At 49.3% G+C, this 19,250-nt stretch overlaps 1 protein-coding gene across 6 annotated transcripts in view; it reads right to left on the bottom strand.

The window, feature by feature from the left end:
• Positions 1-19,250, bottom strand: part of IQSEC2 (IQ motif and Sec7 domain ArfGEF 2) — a 158,219-nt gene that overhangs the window by 120,538 nt on the left and 18,431 nt on the right. For all 6 annotated transcript variants that reach the window (XM_033172704.1, XM_033172703.1, XM_033172706.1 and 3 more), the window contains one exon: positions 10,952-10,981. In XM_033172704.1, coding sequence (XP_033028595.1) covers positions 10,952-10,981 — 30 coding nt within the window. The remainder of the gene's footprint in view (positions 1-10,951; positions 10,982-19,250) is intronic.

The following is a 19,250-nucleotide window of genomic DNA, read 5'->3' as shown; positions in this document are numbered from 1 at the left end:
GATGTGAGTGAGAATGCTCTGTCCCTCTTCAAGCACAGAAGCCAAGAGGGCTGCCAGAGGAAGGAAGCCTCAACTTCCACACCAGCACAGTATTACAAACAGCAGCTGCGATGGGGACATAGCTCTCCATCTCCTCAGTCAGCCCCCAGCAGGCTAGTAGGTATTTTTGCAGGCTAGTAAATATTGTGGGTGGCACTGTGGGTTAAACCACAGAGACTAGGGCTTGCTGATCAGAAGGTTGGTGGTTTGAATCCCCGCGACAGGGTGAGCTCCCGTTGCTCGGTCCCAACTCCTGCCCACTTAGCAGTTCAAAAGCACGTCAAAGTGCAAGTAGATAAATAGGTACCACTCCAGTGGGAAGGTAAACAGCGTTTCCGTGCACGGCTCTGGTTCGCCAGAAGCGTCTTTGTCATGCTGGCCACATGACCCGGAAGCTGTATGCCGGCTCCCTCGGCCAGTAACGCGAGATGAGCGCCACAACCCCAGCGTCGGACACGACTGGACCTAATGATCAGGGGTCCCTTTACCTTTACCTAAATGTTGTGGAATTGGGGGGGGGGGACTTCTTTACAAGACTCACAGTTGCTAAGAGCCTAGCTGCGCTAAATTGATTTTATACGACTTTTAGCAGTCATGGCCTACTCCCAAAGAATCCTGGGAACTGGAATTTGGTAAAGGAGCTGGGGATTCTGTCTGAGTTGTCTAGCATAGCCCCATCTATCCCTGCCCTCTCTCCCCAGTTGCAATTCCCCCAGTTCCTGGGAATGACTACTAAGCCAGATTTAAAGTATGTGGTGTAGATAAACCCATACAATGTATGTGTATTCCCAGAATATGCTGTGTGTACATATGCACATGCTCTGGTGTATGGGAGATGTGTGTGTGGAGGTACCAGCTTTTGGTGGCCATGTTCACGATTGGCATGGAGCCCCCAGGGCCAAAAAGCTTAGATTTGTTGTTGTTCAGTCGTTCAGTCGTGTCCGACTCTTCGTGACCCCATGGACCAGAGCACGCCAGGCACCCCTATTGTTATGTACTGAGTTGAATAGGATCCAAACTGCAGCAGTCTGATTGGTCCTAGAACAATAGGATTGAGATTGCAGCAGTCTGACTGGTCTCAGAACAATAGGATTGAGATTGCAGCAGTCTGACTGGTCCCAGAACAATAGGATTGAGATTGCAGGAGTCTGATTGGTCTGCAGGAGCCACCCAATCCAGCTCCAGGTGGAAGTGAATCCGCACTCTGATTGGCATACAGGAGTATCCCGGAATTAGCCAATCACGTGGGGCCCATTGTGTAAATAGTGTATATAAAGCAAACAGAGGGGGGAACTACATTCCTCACTACTATGAGCTGAATAAAGAGCATGAAAATCACACTGGACTCCGAGTATCTTTCACTGGCGACGAGGATGGGATCCCGCTGAGCTGACTGCCACACACAGCACCGCAGCAACGCCACCTGCCGCACAGCTGCCTCGCACCGTGTATCCAGGCTTCAGCTCCGGGTCCCAAGGAACTCAAGATGGCAACGGACAGCAGCTTCTCGCCATTCAACACAGCATCAGGAGACTGGGAAGGATACGCCACCCGTTTCACCTTTCTTCTAGAAGCTAAAGGGGTCACCAACAATGCCAAGAAGAGGGCGATATTCTTCAGCATCTGCGGAGAGGAGACATTCGAAATCGCCCGGCCTCTCCTTGCGCCTGATGATGTCGCTACCGTTCCTTACAAAACAATCGTGGAACGGCTGAAGGGGCACTTCTCGCCACAGCCCTCGGTGGTGGCTCGTCGAAATGCCTTCTATGCAAAGCGGCAAGCCCCGGGGGAAACCATAACGGGGTTTGAGACCTCCCTCCGCCAAGCCGCTCGGTTCTGCAACTTCTCAGAGTTGGAGAACATGCTGCGTGACCGTCTCGTCGGTGGCCTGAGGGACGAGAAGCTGCAACGACGCCTCTATGCCAAGAAGGACCTAACGTTCCAGGTCGCTCTGGAGGAGGCCCTGGCAACAGAAGCCGCCGAGAGGTCAATGCAAGAGGCACGGCCGAGCGTGCCGTCCCAACCAAGGGTCCACCACGAGGACCTCATCGACGATTCAGGATCAGACAGGGAGGAGGTGCACAGAGTACAGCGGCGCACTCAAGCCGTGCACACACCACAGCTGCCTCGACCAGAAGGAGGGAACTGCGCAAGCTGCGGAGAGAATCACGAGAGGAGGACCTGCCGTTTCCGCAATGCCGAGTGCAGGCAGTGCAGAAAATCAGGCCACATCGCCCGGGTGTGTCGGGCTCGGCCCATCCGACGCCAGGCATCAGATGACCGCCCCAAGAGCCCCAGGTCCCGGGGCCCAACGCACCAAGGCAACTCGACGGAGACCACGGACTACCAGGTATACCAGTTGCCCCACCCCAACATAGAGAAAATTTATGTAGAGGTACAGATAGAGGGGGCCCCGTGCCGCATGGAGCTGGACACAGGTTCAACCTTATCCATAATCTCGGCACGGACTTTAAGGAAACTGTGCCCTAGTGGGGGTCCCAAACTCAGGCCAGCCCCATTCACCCTCCGGGACTTCCAGAAACGTAAGGTCCCCACAATGGGGGTGGGGACCTTCAGGGTGCAATATCGAGGGCGGACGCGGCAACTGGACTTGCTCGTGGTCAAGGGCTCCTACGTTAGCTTACTGGGATTGGCATGGTTTGGACCACTGGGGCTAGCCGTCACCGGGGTGAACCGCACTAGCTTACAAGTGGATGTGGACGCCATATGCAAGGAGTTTCCGGCAGTTTTCGATGGGAAATTGGGACAGTATACGGGCCCCCCCATTGCCCTACAGCTGGACCCCGCAGTACGACCTGTCCGGCTCAAGGCCCGCCGGGTCCCGTTCGCCCTGAAACCCCGTATAGACGAGGAATTGGACCGGCTCGTGGAGCAAGGAGTGCTGGAGCCTGTGCCTAATGCCACCTGGGAAACCCCGATCGTCACACCCGTCAAGCCTAATGGTTCGGTCCGCATCTGCGCAGACTACAAATGTACCATAAACAAGGCCCTCACGGCCCACGCATACCCAGTGCCAGTGGTCAGCCATGTCCTCGCCACCCTGGCTGGGTCAAAATTGTTTGGCAAGCTGGACTTGGCCCAAGCCTATCAACAGCTGCCAGTAGATGAAGCCACAGCAGAGGCACAGACGATTGTGACACACAGGGGAGCGTTCAAGGTAAAGCGGCTGCAATTCGGTGTCAGCGTGGCACCAGGCATATTCCAGAATCTAATGGACTCTCTCCTTAAAGGGATTCCTGGCGTCACCCCCTTCTTCGATGATGTGTTGATTGCCGGGCCCACGGCAGAGGAGTTTGAGGATCGCCTTCGCACCGTTCTGCACCGTTTCCAGACAGCGGGTCTCAAGGTGAAGCGGGAAAAGTGTCTACTGGGAGTGCCCCAGGTGGACTTTCTGGGATTTATGGTGGATGCAGAAGGGGTCCACCCGACTGGGGACAAGGTACGGGCCATTTGTGATGCCCCAGCGCCCAAGGGCAAGACTGAACTTCAGGCCTTCTTGGGGCTATTGAACTTTTACCATGCCTTCCTTCCCCATAAGGCAGCAGTAGCAGAGCCCCTACACAGACTCCTGGACAAGCGGGCCCCTTGGGTGTGGGGCCAGCGCCAGGAGGCCGCATTCCAGGCAGTCAAGGACTTGCTCGTCTCAAACTCGGTCTTGGCCCACTTCGACGAGAGGCTGCCGGTGGTGTTAGCATGTGACGCCTCACCCTACGGCATCGGTGCTGTCCTTGGACACCAACTCCCAGATGGAAGAGAGGTGCCAGTGGCATACTTTTCCCAGACACTCACCACAGCTGAGCGGAACTACTCGCAAATCGACAAGGAAGGTCTGGCAATCGTGAAGGGAGTAAAAAAATTCCACGATTTCTTGTACGGGCGGCCCTTTACCGTGGTGACTGATCACAAGCCGTTGTTTGGTTTGTTTGCCCCCGAAAAGCAGACCCCCCAAGTGCTGTCTCCTCGCGTCCTCAGGTGGTCAATTTTCCTTGCCGGCTACCAGTATGCACTGATTCACCGCCCTGGGAAAGCGATGGGCCACGCAGACGCCCTCAGCAGGCTACCACTACCAGAAACAGGCCCCGACCCAGCACCCGCACAAGAGGTTATGAGCCTGGAGCTGCTTCCCGACCGCCCTATTCAGGCACAAGAAGTTGCACAGCATTCCAAGAAAGATAGGGTCATCTCCCGGGTCCTGGACTGGGTGTGGAGGGGATGGCCCAGCAGCAGCCCCGGGCCAGAATTCGCTGGCTACGCAACCCGTAAACATGAACTGTCGGCCCACAAGGGGTGCCTGTTATGGGGAAGCAGGGTCGTCGTTCCTGAGCCCCTTCGCAAAAGGGTCCTTGCTGCCCTACACGAGACACACCCAGGGGTAGTGAGAATGAAGGCCCTCGCCAGGAGTTATGTATGGTGGCCAGGGATTGACGGAGAGATAGAGACCTGGGTCAAACACTGCCAGGCCTGCCAAGAATCCCGCCCAGATCCCCCAAGGTCCCCAGTGCAGTCCTGGGAGTCCGCCCGAGCACCATGGTCACGCCTGCACATGGACTTTGCGGGCCCCTTCCAGGGGAAAACATTCTTCATAGTGGTGGACTCCTACACCAAATGGCTGGAAGTCGCACTGGTACCATCCACTTCTACGTCCGCAGCCATCCGGGTACTACGCAGGCTGTTTGCAACCCATGGACTCCCTGACACTCTCGTCTCAGACAACGGAACCGCATTTACGTCAGAAGAATTCCAGACCTTCACAGCGCAGAATGCCATCCGCCACATCCGCTCAGCACCATTCCACCCTGCCACCAATGGCCAAGCAGAGCGCATGGTGCGGACCACCAAGGACACCCTACGCCGCATGACGCAAGGGGACTGGGAGTACCGCCTTGCCACATTCCTTCTAGCACAGCACAGCACCCCCAGCTCAACGACTGGCCGGAGCCCCGCTGAACTACTAATGGGCCGGCGCCTCGCAATCAGACTGGACCGCCTCCACCCTGACAGAGCTCAGGATGAGGTAGTGGTGGGGGAAGGCAGGAACCCCCGGACCTTTGTGGCCCAGGATCCAGTGTACGCAAAGAATTTTGGGGCAGGCCCGGCATGGGTACCCGCCACAGTCACCAGGGTGACGGCCCCCGTGTCATACGAGGTGCTAACAGAGGGGGGGCAATGCTGGCGCCGCCACTGCGACCAGCTACGGTGACGATTCCCAGGAGAAAACCAGGAGGAGGACAGGTCAGAGGAGTCCCAAGGGAACAGTGGGGCATTGAGACCCGTAGAACAGGAGGGGCCGGCAGGGGAGGCAGAATCAGTAAATACTGAGAGGACCCGTGAGGCCGAAAGGGCACCGGAACCAGAGCCACGACAGAGCGAGCTGGTTGCGCCAGACCAAACAGCCCCATCACAACCAGCAGCCTTGGAACACGAGCCTAAACCAGAACCCCTGACCAGGGAACAGCCCAGGCCGCAACGCACACGTAGGCGGCCAGTGTACCTTGAGGACTATGGATGCAACCTCCCAGGCAGGACTGGAACTTAGAGGGGAGGGGTGTTATGTACTGAGTTGAATAGGATCCAAACTGCAGCAGTCTGATTGGTCCTAGAACAATAGGATTGAGATTGCAGCAGTCTGACTGGTCTCAGAACAATAGGATTGAGATTGCAGCAGTCTGACTGGTCCCAGAACAATAGGATTGAGATTGCAGGAGTCTGATTGGTCTGCAGGAGCCACCCAATCCAGCTCCAGGTGGAAGTGAATCCGCACTCTGATTGGCATACAGGAGTATCCCGGAATTAGCCAATCACGTGGGGCCCATTGTGTAAATAGTGTATATAAAGCAAACGTTTGGGGGGAACTACATTCCTCACTACTATGAGCTGAATAAAGAGCATGAAAATCACACTGGACTCCGAGTATCTTTCACCTATCTTTCACAGCCTCCCGCAGTTTGGCCAAACTCATGCCAGTTGCTTTGAGAACACTGTCCAACCATCTCATCCTCTGTCGTCCCCTTCTCCTTGTGCCCTCCATCTTTCCCAACATCAGGGTCTTTTCCAGGGAGTCTTCTCTTCTCTTGAGGTGGCCAAAGTACTGGACGGCTTCTGAAGCCCTCTATTCCTAGCAGCTGCTAGAAAATCTGGAAATCTGGCTTCCTCAATTTACCAGGCACCATTCCCAATGGCCAGAAATTAAAATACATGATCCTAATTCTTACCAGGAGCAAGTAAGCCTCCCCAAGGGAAGAACACTATATTTGAGCGCACCCTAAAGAAAAACCAGGGAGGTTTCCTAGCTGCTAGCTCTTACCCATAAAGTGCTTTAGGATTCTGAAGTGGAGAACCCTGGGGACAGAACAGTCATCATTTTACTCCCTAGTCAGAACTGAAGAAAGCAGTCTCAAGTCATCTTGGCTTTACTTCCCACCCACAACTTTGCCCCATCCCTACCCAGCTGCTCATCCAACTTGATGGAGGAAATAGCACAACTCGGGCACATCCTAAAAGTTGACAACAGAAGCCAAGAGCTCAAGCAGTAACTTCCCTGCCCTTGCTCCAATCCATAGGATTTAATTCCCTTGACTAAGCTTGGAATAGAAAGAAATATTTTCCCTAGTTAAACCAGAAAGTAATTACTGCTCTTATGCATGCATGAACACAACACACACATTTCAGTGTGGATATAGTTGATTTTATCTGTATATACCCACCACCCTTCTGAGTAATACCCCTCCCCACTCCCTCACTATATTTAGGGTCTGGTGACTTCCGTTTCAGTGTATCTGAAGAAGTGTGCATGCACACAAAAGCTCATACCAAGAACAAACTTAGTTGGTCTCTAGGGTGCTACTGGAAGGAATGTTTTGTTTTGTTTTGTTTTGTTTTGTTTTGTTTTGTTTTGTATATACCTTGGCACAGAGCCGTCTTAAGAAGATCGGCCGCCCTGGCGCGGCTATCCCTCCGGTGCCCCCACCATGCCGCCTCTCCGCCGCCTCCCTCCCGCGCTTGCCGCCCCTTGGGAGGGGGGTGGACGAGCGGGGGATGAGGGGCGTGGCGCTGGAGCGGCGCGGGGCTCTGCGCGCCCTTCCAGCGCTTCCGGGAAGGGAGGCGAGGGTGGCCGGCTCGCGCTCCCGCGCTCCGCGGGGCAGCCGGATGGCGCAGCGCAGCCAGGCAGCTCGCGCTGCGCCGGGCAGCTGGAGGGTGCGGCGCGGCTGGCCAGCTCTGCTCCCGCACTCTGCCGCGCTCCTGTGCTCTGCCCTTCCAGCGCTTCCGGGAAGGGAGGCGAGGGTGGCCGGCTCACGTTCCCGCGCTCCGCGGGGCAGCCGAATGGCGCAGCGCAGCCAGGCAGCTCGCGCTGCGCCGGGCAGCTGGAGGGCGTGGCGTGGCCGGCCAGCTCCCTTGCTCCGCTGGGCAGTCAGAGGGCACTGCCGGCAGGCGCTGCCAGCGGGGCTGGAGGGCGGAGGCGCCCTCCAGGCCATTGCGCCCTGGTGCGCCGCGCCACCAGCCCCAATGGATGAGACGGCTCTGCCTTGGCACTAGACTTTCCAGATGTATTTTGCTTTTACAAGAGAACAGTTGAAAGCTTACCAGTTTATTCATTAATACAATTGGTCGTTCAACTACTTGGGAGAGCCTCGCCAATCAGGGACCTCAGATACTGTGGGAGAAGTGACACAAGATACACAACGAAGCACAGTCTTTGCCCCAAAGAAATGACAGTATAGATATATAGAGGCTCCCACACTCCCAAAGCGCAGATATAGACTTAGAATGGTGAAGTTATCTGCATGACTAAGTTAGCAGCAAAGTGAAGATTCAGATCTTGGTGTTTTGAGTACAGGAAGACCATTTTGCTTCCATGCTGGAGGCTCAAAAGGTGTCCACAGTATTTTGAGAGACTCACAACTGAAATTGCCACTGTTGTGCAGAACTCCACCTGTAGCCCTCCCCTCAGGGAATAGTCTCTTTTGTCAGCAAAATAGCCAAAACAAAATAGCTCTTACAAAGCCAATCTGCAGCTGGGAAAATATAGACATAATCTGAAAACCATGGGGATAATGTCACTTTGCCAAGAAAAGCTCAACAACTTTTGTGTCTGGATTTTCACTTTTTGAAATACGTCAACCCTACCTTTATGGGTCTAAACCACAGAGCCTAGGGCTTGCCGATCAGAAGGTCGGCAGTTTGAATCCCCACGATGGGCTGAGCTCCCGATGTTCGGTCCCAACTCCTGCCAACCTAGCAGTTCAAAAGCACATCAAAGTGCAAGCAGATAAATAGGTACCGCTCCGGCGGGAAGGTAAACGGCGATTCTGTACACTGTTCTGGTTTCGCCAGAAGCCGCTTAGTCATGCTGGCCACATGACCTAGAAAAACTGTCTGTGGACAAACGTCGGCTCCCTCGGCCAGTAAAGCAAGATGAGCACTGCAACCCCAGAGTCGTTCACAACTGGACTTAACTGTCAGGGGTCCTTTACCTTTACCTTTTTACCTTTATGATACAAACAAATTCCATGTCACTGGAAGTGCAAACTACAGTGAGACACTGTGGGATGCCTACAGACCACAGCATTCCTATTCTGCAGATTGTGTTTCCCCTCTTCCTCTCCCCTCTGCCATCTTGGTCTCTATTACCTGGGAGTTGGTGTCAGCATTCCTAATATTTTTGCTACAGGAGTTGCCAACACAGATCCCAGGACCAATGCAACTTTCTTGGCACATCCAATTTGCAACTGAATGTGACCATATCAGTGGTGACCAATCCCAGGCAAAAAGGGGTTGCCCGTAACAATGCAAAGGTAAAGTGGCCCAATGTGGCAGAGGGGTGTAGCGACAGTTAGCCACAGAGTTCATGGGGTGGCTTCCCCAATGGCTATTTTTCTGTCTAATTTATTTCATAGGCATGTTGTGAGGACAAAATGATGAAGCTGAAGAGAATCTATGTAGGTCAATTCCAAGTTACTTAGACAGGGTAGAAATGTAATAAATGAAACAAATTAAAAATGATCCTATGACCCAATGGCAGCTTTTGAATGGGAACCAGAGGTAAAGGCTACATGTTGTAATCTTTTCTTAGCTCTGTGGCAGTCACTAACTACTTCCCACTCACCTGTACTACAGCTGGGACTAGAACAGATGAGTACTTTGCACCCCACACATGTCAGAGCCCCAAGTTGCTTCATTCCATGTCATTTTTTTAACTGGACTAGATTGCATTGAATAGAAAATTTCCCACTGTCTATGCCACTCTACCCTCTCTACCCAAGAGATGGTCCAAGCCCACACAACATGTGGCCAACAAAGCTGAACACAGTCCATCCGCCATACAAAGCCCAGCTTCGTTGGTTAGCATAGTGGAGCATCTGGCAGGGCGCATGCACTGACCAGAGGGCCCATGGCCAGCCAGAGCTCCCCAAACAAACCGCTGATACCCTGCATCTCTCAGGGCCCTGTTGATGCCACGCTATCCCTTGGGCATGATTTCCTCTTACACACAGTACATGCCCTGGTGGCCTGGCAGTCACACGGGGGACTGAGCAGCATCCTAAGAAGGAGACAGAGCCTGTGGCAGGAGGCAGGCTAGCAGCGGCAAGGAGGAAGAGCAACAGTTCCTTCTCTACAGAGCTGGGCCAGCCTAGGCCTCCCTTTTATTTTCTGTACTTATTTTCTGCACTCCCCTCCCCAAGATTGTGGCAGCGGCGGCAATCCCTGATAGTGCTAGGAAAGGAGCAGTGAATCCCAGGCTGGCAAGTCCAGCACAGCTGCAACCACCCTCTTGCCGGCCAATACCAGGCTTCTCATGGTGGATATGTGTATTGGGGGGGGGGGGAAGGGGCACTGCAGCTCTCTTGCCCAGGCCTTGCCAAAATCACAGGAGCCTCCCAAGGCCTCACTGAATTTACTGTGCTTCTTGATTTGCCTAGGAAAGTATCAAAACAGCAATTGTCAAGCACCTGATCGAGCACCTAATATATGGGTGGCAGCTTGTGTTTGGCTTGCTGGATTACAAATTGTACCCCCTGCCAGGACTATCCCCTTGATCTCTGTATCGGGAGCATTGCTGTCAACCCTCCCTGCTGTTCCCTACTGCTATAATAAGGGAATTTCCTGCAAAAAAAGGAAAAGGTTGACAGCTATGATCGGGAGGTTTTTAACGCTTGATGTTTTTCCTACGTTTTTAGATATGCTGTAAGCCACCCAGAGTGGCTGGGGAAACCCAGCCAGATGGGTGGGGTATATAATAATAATAATAATAATAATAATAATAATAATAATAATAATAATAATAATAATAATAATAATTCTTATCCCTCCTTCATTTTCCATGCATCATGTCTGCTTTAATTTCTAATCCAGTGGGCAGAGATCAAGGTTATTTACTTGTTCAATGTAAAGCAATAGGTGCTTGATGAGTATTTATATGTTTTACTAATAATGTGTCTTTTATTATTATCACTAGCATTGTTTTCATTATTATTAACCTTACTCAAGTAATACATCCATGCCTGATATTTGAAGACTACAGGAATCTAATTTAAATCAAAGCATGCTTTCTCTGCCATTCCACATCCTGCTGTGTGCCATTCTATCTCTCATCTAAGGAGAAACAACCCATCTCCCATGGGCAAGGACACCTATCTCTGCCCTGTCCATTGGTTACCACAAGTGTGTGTTCAGTCGAAGCCACATCCAGGTATTAACTCTTTCTCCATGGAGGAAAAGATCCAAACTCAGAAATTTATCCAGGGAGACCACACATAAGAAACCACGAAGGTCTCTGGGTGGGATGGGAGCAATAAGGGTGGGTGGGTGGACATAACAGGAAGAGAGGGAAAGGTTGGGGGGGAGAGATAGGGAATGGGTTTTTCTTTTTCTTAAAAGAAACAGTGCAACTGACCTGACAGTTCTTGAATTTTCCCCATCCGACCTGCAAAACAAAGAGACAAAAATGGTCAGTGCAAGATTATGATTCAGGTCACTGTGAAGGTATAGTGTTGTGGTGTGGGTGAGGGTTCAGAAGAGTTTTGTATTAGAAAATGGTCACACTCAGACTTCAAGGGGACACACAGTGACAAAGATGGATTTGCTGGGGGGTGGGGAGTGGGTCTGTTTTTCTTTAGTATTAAAATTGGAGTCCTTCTTGCAAAGAAATTTTGGGGAATGGTTTAGGAGGAATTGTTTACTCACCTTTCCTAAGAAGCCAGAAGCCTTCCTTTTAGCAATAATAGGGGGAAATATTCCAAAGAACGTTTAAAATTTATTTCTTTATGCAACAGTGACCACAAGAATAGTTTATGCAAAGTACTGGACGGAGGAGGCAACTCTGACAAAGGAACAATAGTTGCATAAACTAATAGAATGTGTGGAATTAGCAGGTTTAATGGCCAAAATAAGAAACTGGAGTGAGTGGGATTGTTTTGGAAAATATTTAAAAAGAGACGGTTACTTTCCAGGTGGGATGAACTTAGGACCAGCAATGGACAAGATAAATGAATAGAGAGGAAGAAAAAGGGTGGAAGTGTATTGGGGGTGCAGCAATCCGAAGAGTATGAACTAGAATGTCACTGAAGGATAGATTGGGGAGTCCATACAGACTGGATACATAAATCCATGTATATAAATGTGTGCAACTTTAAATTTGAAAATGCATAAATAAAACTACTATTATTTAAATAATAAAATTGGAGTCCTTTTGGAACAGATTAGGGGTGAATAATGGGGTAACCAACTTCTCCTCAAAGCCCACCAGTAATGAGCTGAAAAAAGTTGGTTGTGGTTTTCTTAGCAGCAGCATAGCATGTGCTACCACAGCCTGGGGCAGGCACACTGGGGGGCAGAGCGCCGGGGCACATTGGTGTGTGGAGGGAGCCCGCTGTAGCCACACCAGCCCAGCCCTCGTCACTGACACCGCGGCTTCAAATCAGTCTGATCGGGCTGATCTGAAAGGCACACTCACTCTGCCCTGGCAGCCCTGCTTGGCTTTGTGAGGCTGGGGTCGGACCAGTGCTGGATTTACGTATAAGCTAAACAACCTATAGCTTAGGGCCCCACTCTCTTGGGGGCCCTCCCAAAAATTCACTATTAATATACTTCTTCTTAATTTCAGTCCAACAATTACTTTGATAAAATACATGTTTGGTTATGTGCAAATGGATTTAGATACCTATTAGGTCCATAAATTACCATATAGCATATATTCAACACAAAAAACAGCGACAATTTGTTGTTGACAAAGGACAGCTGGACATATAAAGGGCCCCATTACCTTCAGGAGCTCCGTAGGGTCTCATCAAACCTAAATCCGGCCCTGGATCAGACTGTCGGATCCCAGCCTCGCAAAGCAGCACACATGAGCCATAGCCTAGCAGAGGAGAGGGGCAGTGATGCTGCCACAGCCTCCCCACCATTTCTGCCCCGGGACATGCCCTCTTCCTCCCTCCTTGGTGGCTAGTGGTGGCGGCAGCCTTCCCCTCCCTCCTGGCCAGCCCAGGGGCGGGGCCCGCACAGGTGTCCCTTCGCTGGCCATATGGAAAGGGAGGCATCACTGCCACCCCATCCCGGAAGGCTGCAACTTCTCTCTCTGTGGCTCCAGCTTCGATGCCGGAGCCTGTTGTGGGGACACCTGGTTGTGCCCCCTCAAAAAAGCATGCCCGGGGGGCATGGCTCCCCCAGCCCTCCCCACGCTATGCCACTGTTTCTGTGAAACCACACACACACAAACATACACAGGGCCCTGTTTTGTACACAGAGGCAAACATTTTGCCTCCTTCAAAAAGGCAACTGCCATGCATCGTTCAGTTTGTCAAGGGTGGGGGAAAGGATAACAATTTCACAATAGAAGGTAATCTCCACACCAAAAAATAATGATATTTTGGAGGGAAATGTTATGTCCTCTCCACACCTCGAGAAACAGTTTTTAAAAATAACCCCATGGAAATTTTGCTGCATAACTGAACTTGAAATTTTGGCACGACCTCATTTTCTACACCCAATCCCAATCCGTAGCTGCTTTAATTCCATGGTTCCTTCACCTCAAAATCCTGATGTGTGATCGCTCTGCTGCCTGGACTTCTGGCCTACCTGATGACTTCAGCAGCCATTAAGAGGTGTAAGAAGAGTATATTTTTACCAGCTAACCAAACACATTTGGGTCAATAGACTATCTTTATAGCACTGCCAAAGTGATAAATGTTATATGGGAATTAGGAGTCAGTGGCACACAAAGGAACCTCCATAGGAGAGGTACCATATTGTGGTGCATAACCTTTTCACTCTCCTCTTGAATGGGCCTGTACCTAGGGCCATGGGTGGCGCTGTGGTCTAAACCACTGAGCCTCTTGGGCTTGCAGATCAGAAGGTCGGCAGTTCAAATCTGTGCAAAGTGGTGAGCTCCTGTTGCTCTGTCCCAGTTTCTGTCAACCTAGCAGTGCAAGTAGATAAATAGGTACAGCTGCAGTGGGAAGGTAAATGGCATTTCCGTGGGCTCTGGCACTTGTCATGGTGTCCTGTTGTGTCAGAAGCAGTTTAGTCCTGCTGGCCACATGACCCAGAAAGCTGTCTGTGGACAAACGCCGGCTCCCTCAGCCTGAAGCAAGATGAGCGCCGCACCCCGTAGTTGCCTTTGACTGGACTTAACCGTCCAGGGGTCCTTTACCTATACCTTAAGGGACTAGGGACTAAAGTTACTCATGTAATGTTAAGAAGTGGGGGTCAGATTTTAGCCAATGTGGAAAGGAAAAGCTAGTGATGTCATTAGTTGGTTCAGCAAATTTGCCCAACATGGAGCAGTGGGCTATATCACCATTTCCAGCTCCAAATTTCTGATTCTGTGTGGTCAACATTCAGCAAAGCAAGCACCCATGGGCAAATTTGCATACTGGTAAGTTCTTTAAGGATATCCTACCACCCATAATGAAACCCTCACCTGGTTGCCTCCAATACTTTGAGCAGGACACACTGAAATTAATGGACATGAATAACAGAAGTTCCTCGATTTCAGTGGCTCTACTCTGGGTTTGACTAGTTGCATACAGCTACTCAAGCTCCAAAGCCAGCTGTTTTGCAGGCACACATGCAGAGTAAATAATAATTATTTAATAATAACTGCTTACTCTCAATGAAACACAAGTTGATTGCTGTGAATTTCATGGCCACAGACTACCCAATCAAGCAGCTTTCCACTTGCTTTCTTCTCTGTTGTGCTCAATCAAGTGTCTTGATTATTTCTTGCAAGCACAGCATATACAGTCAGTGTCTCATCCCGTCCAGATCTCAACCCAGGGAATTTGTGGCCAGTGCTATTTTTCTAGGGAGGGGGAAAGTGTTTGAGCTCACTATGAACTCACCCTTGTTCTCTTATAACGGCAATGGAGGTGCCAGGACTGAGTTCCAGCGAGCTCCAGCTGGAAAAAAGCCTTGCTTGTGGCCCTCCAGATATTGTTGAATTCCAGCTCCCATTAGCCTCAGGCAATGTAGTCAATGTGGTCAGGGTCAGGGATGATGGGAGTTGTAATCCAGCAACATCTAAAGGGCCACAGGTTCCCCACCTATCTCTTGTTCTTGCATGTATTTGGCATTGGGGCAGGACTGGAGCAAGGGGTTGAATTTCCAAGTACTCTTCACAATGGTTGGTACTATGGGCTGGATGCAGGGCAGGTGAAACCAATACCCAGGGGACAAAACAATACATACATCTGCATGTGACAATATTATAATCTGGGAAAGAACTCTCTGAAAAAAGACAAGTGTTTTCAGAATGCTCAAATAAAGCTCACAAATACCAAACAGGTTCCAAATCAAGCTCCGAGAAGTTCAGCTATCATTATTAAAAACCTAAATACAAGTAGCCTTGTACTTTTACATAGTTATAATTTTAACAAAATAAAGAAAAATGCCATATCAGCCCTCTCAGTACATCTGCACTAACGGGTAGAAAACTGAAAGGTGGGAGCAGGTTTACTTCATACTTCAACAGAAGACAGTGCCTGTACATTTCCCCCCAATATTACTGCACCAAAAAGAGCTGGTGACTAATAGACCCTCCAAGTGTCCCTACTTTCCAGGGACAACCCCAGATTTACAGAAGCCGTCCCAGTTTCTAATTTGATCCCAGAATGTCCCATTTTTCCTTAGAACGTCAATCGGAGAAATGTTGAAGTGTAGGGTAGGACATCCCTATTTTCATCTGAGGGTATGGGAGTAATGCGATAATACAACCTTTAGAAGACATCTGAAGGCAACCCTGCATAGGTAAAGGTAAGTTCTAAAATATTTTAATATGTTTGTATATATTTAGGAAGCTGCCTGGGGCAACCCAGTCAGATGGGCATGGTATAAATAAAATTAATAATAATAGAATACGACATCCCTATTTTCATTGGAGAAATGTTAGAGAGTATGGACTAAGGGCCAAACTCGGTAAGATCCAGGAGTGGATCTGTCATCTCTTTTACTTCTTTTAAAGCAGGTTCTAAGGAGGCAGAACGGATCAAGGCTATAATGCTGAGGGGTGGGAGTAGGGGGTATTTAACTCTTTCCACTAACACACCATTTCCCCAGCGTTTCTCCTATGAAGCCAATGGAACCTGGCCATGATTTACACTGGGGAAATAATGTAGTGGAAGACCCTTTCCCTAGTACTGAAGTCCTGATCCAATTCACCTCTCCTCACCTACCTGCTTTTTTTTAAGGGAGATCACAGGCCTTTAACATCTCATCCCATTAGGGTGTTTCTCTTTCTTAATGAAAACTCTGGTAACCTTTAGGTTGGATTACTGCAATGTGTTATACGCGTAGGGTATGGTTACCAGGCGTCCCCATTTCCCAGGGACAGTCCCTGGATTTACAAATCTGTCCCCAGACAAAATCCATCCCCAGAATGTCCCCGGATTTCATTTAATGTCCCTGCATTTATATTTTAAGTGTTGTAGATTTATTAATAGGGAATGAATGTTGTGTGATTGGTTGGCACTAGACACATCACCTGGGGACTTCCAGTGAGGCAAAATGGTGGGTGCCACGGCAGCGAGCAGCTCCTGAAGCCAACCAGAGCCAACTGCGCTACCAGGCTGGCTCCAGGCTGCTGAGACTGCCACTGCCGCCACCACTGCCGATGGGGAACCGGGGATGCCCGGCGTGTCAACTGGGGGAACCGCTGACACACACACACACCGTGACCCAAATCAAGCCGGAAAAACCCCGGAGCCGACTCAGGGAGGAGGAGGAGAGGAGAAGGAGAAGGAAGAGGGGGGGGAAGGAGAAAAAGAGGGGAGCCCCAACCTTGCCATGCCGTTGCTGCCACTCAGGAAAAGAGGTAGGAGAGCACCAGGAGGGCAAGGACACGTGGCCGAGCCCAGGCCTGACCTGAGCCTATTCCATGGCGGATAGCGCTCCAAGAGAGCAGGCCGGGGCCCAGAGGAAGGCCGTGTGACAGAGGAGACCACAGAAGAGAAGATATTACTTCTTTTAAAAAATTAATCACTTTTTAAAATATATTTTTCCTCTTTTTTAAAAAAAAAAATAGTGTCCCCAGATTCTTTGAAAAAAATCTAGTAACGTTAACGTAGGGCTGTCTCTGTAGACAATTTGGAAGCTTCAAGCTAGTGTGGAATTCGATGGCCAGGTTGCTCACTGGGACAAGACTGTTTGGGTGTATTACAGTGATCTGGGTCTGACTGCACTGGCTGCCAGTTAGTTTCCGGGCCCAATTCAAAGTGCTGATTTTGACCTATGAAGCCTTAAATGGCTCAGGACTGCAATACCTCAAGGATGCCTTCCCCCATCTCGGACCCTGCAATCATCATCTGAGGCCCTTCGTCCACGAGAGGTTCAGAGGGTGAAGTTTTTGAATCCCTGCATTGTTAGGGGAAGACATACCGATTTGCCAAAAGCAAGAAACCCAAGTATATTAGAGTTCTTAAAAGGTCAGGGAACATTTGTTTCTAGTTTCATCATTTTTTTATTTAAAAAATCAGCCTCTCAAAAGCCAAGCCATTAAAATTAAAGAGCTAATTATTCCAGCTTTGAACAAAGGTAGGAATTTAAGCTGAGTCAGGACTCACTAGAGCATAGCATTAGAACCTATGTCTAGTGTCTTGGCTCAGTTGTGGAAATGGGAAGTAGTAACCTCTGGCTGTGCACAGAGCATTTATCGCTGTCAGATATCACAATCAGCTTCTATATGCATGCACTTAAGAGACATTTTTACCACAGTGGGGCAGGGCGGGGCGAGAACAAGTGTGATAGTCAGTGTGTCTGATTGAGAGCCTGCAGTTTTCCTTTTAGAAATTCGCTGGCCAAGTCTCCCTCAGAGAGACCCAGAGGTTAACCAGGCAATGCAAGACTAAATTGCAATGCCACCACAGAGAAGTCACAAACTGCCTTGTTGTCGATGGGAAAGAGAACTGCGCCCCTATGCAAGTCTCATGCCACCCCACTCCAACCACGAAAAAATAATCTGAAGAGACACTTTTTTCCCTTTACATAAAAAGTGAAACTCACTGCTGGCTGATATCATCCACCCTCCTCAATTCTCTTATCCCAGTAACATCCATCATATGGAAAATGATCTTAAAACCTTTCCTTCAGAGAGAGGTTACTGAGTAGCTGGTTACTCAGAAGCACCAGACACTCAGCCAGGCTAAGACATCATCTGGAGCGAGGCCACGGGATAACTCAACAAACAACACACAGGGTGGGGATATACTAACACAAGACAAAGAGCCTTTAAGGGTGGAACAATAGCGCCGCACAATATAAACTTTCACTCCTGTCCGCCAAAGGCCTGCCGCAAGCAGCAGTACTAAATCTGTCCTCCAGGCAAGATTATTGAACTTGGGCTTGTTGTTTGTCCCTCCTCCCCAATATAATTCTTTTCAGATGAGAGTGGATTTATATAAACTTATAAGTTTAATAAAGCATAAGGCATATTTTGGGAATGAATCTTCTCACACCGTCAGCCATTTTCAACTGAAGTCCCATTTCACACCACCAGTATTGGACCCCACTATCCAGACTTTTCAAAACACCATTTTGCAGGAGATTTCTCAATTAAAGGACACACCGAAAACAATTCTTAACAATATGTCTAAGACACAGAGAACAGCTTTGAGGAGTTTATCACAGGATGAGATAATCATTAAACCAGCTGATAAATCTACAGGATTTACAAACTGTGGCACCAAGAATGTGATCTATTTGATAAAATGTTTGTCATTTGGTATATATTGGTGCCATGTCTCGCCAGGTGAAAACCCACATCTTATAACATCATTCTCAGATCCAAGGTAAAATTAAAGAAGCCCCATTAGTGGAACATTTTATTCAACATGACATGTGACGATTTTTGGTTTTTTTGTAATAAAACAGATTTGCCAGATGCAGTTGACTGGGAGTAATATCACCAGATGACTTGCCCAAATGGAATCCAAGTATATTTACACATTTACGTTAGCTCCACAGGGTTAGAATTCATTAATAGAGTTTCCAGGATTTGTTTGATTGATTTCAGCTGAGCTTGTGGGCAGTTCCCTACTACACTTTTAAATATGTGAGCCCGGTCAGCATTCCCCAAGGAAGAGTAACAAATACAAGGCTGGAGAATCTCTTTCTGTTCTTCCCTTGGCAGATATACCTATAGGGACAGTTATGTTCTCCTGGTTTTCCATACAAGTGATGGTGGTTGGTATTAGTTCTACATACCTTTTATGATTAAATTAGTAATTTGTCCTATCTTTATAGATTTGCTCATTTTTCTAAACTATTGATTGTATATTGTTTAGATTCATTGTACAGGTAATCTGTTGTTTTTGTTCATGGAGTTTTCTTGGCAGGCATACTGGAGTGGCTTGCCTGTTTCCGCTCCAGGTGGATCACGTGGAACTAAAGAACCTCTTAATGAGGGTGAAAGAGGAGTGTGCAAAATATGGCCTGAAGCTCAACATCAAAAAAACTAAGATCATGGCCACTGGTCCCATCACCTCCTGGCAAATAGAAGGGGAAGAAATGGAGGCAATGAGAGATTTTACTTTCTTGGGCTCCATGATCACTGCAGATGGTGACAGCAGTCACAAAATTAGAAGGTGCCTGCTTCTTGGGAGAAAAGCAATGACAAACCTAGACAGCATCTTAAAAACCAGAGGCATCACCTTGCCGACAAAGGTCCGTATAGTTAAAGCTATGGATTTCCCAGTAGTGAT

The sequence above is a fragment of the Lacerta agilis genome, chromosome 16 (assembly GCF_009819535.1).
Source record: "Lacerta agilis isolate rLacAgi1 chromosome 16, rLacAgi1.pri, whole genome shotgun sequence".
NCBI lineage: Eukaryota > Metazoa > Chordata > Lepidosauria > Squamata > Lacertidae > Lacerta > Lacerta agilis.
The sequence above is the reverse complement of the archived record's forward strand: the minus strand, read 5'-3'. Positions and strand labels throughout refer to the sequence as shown.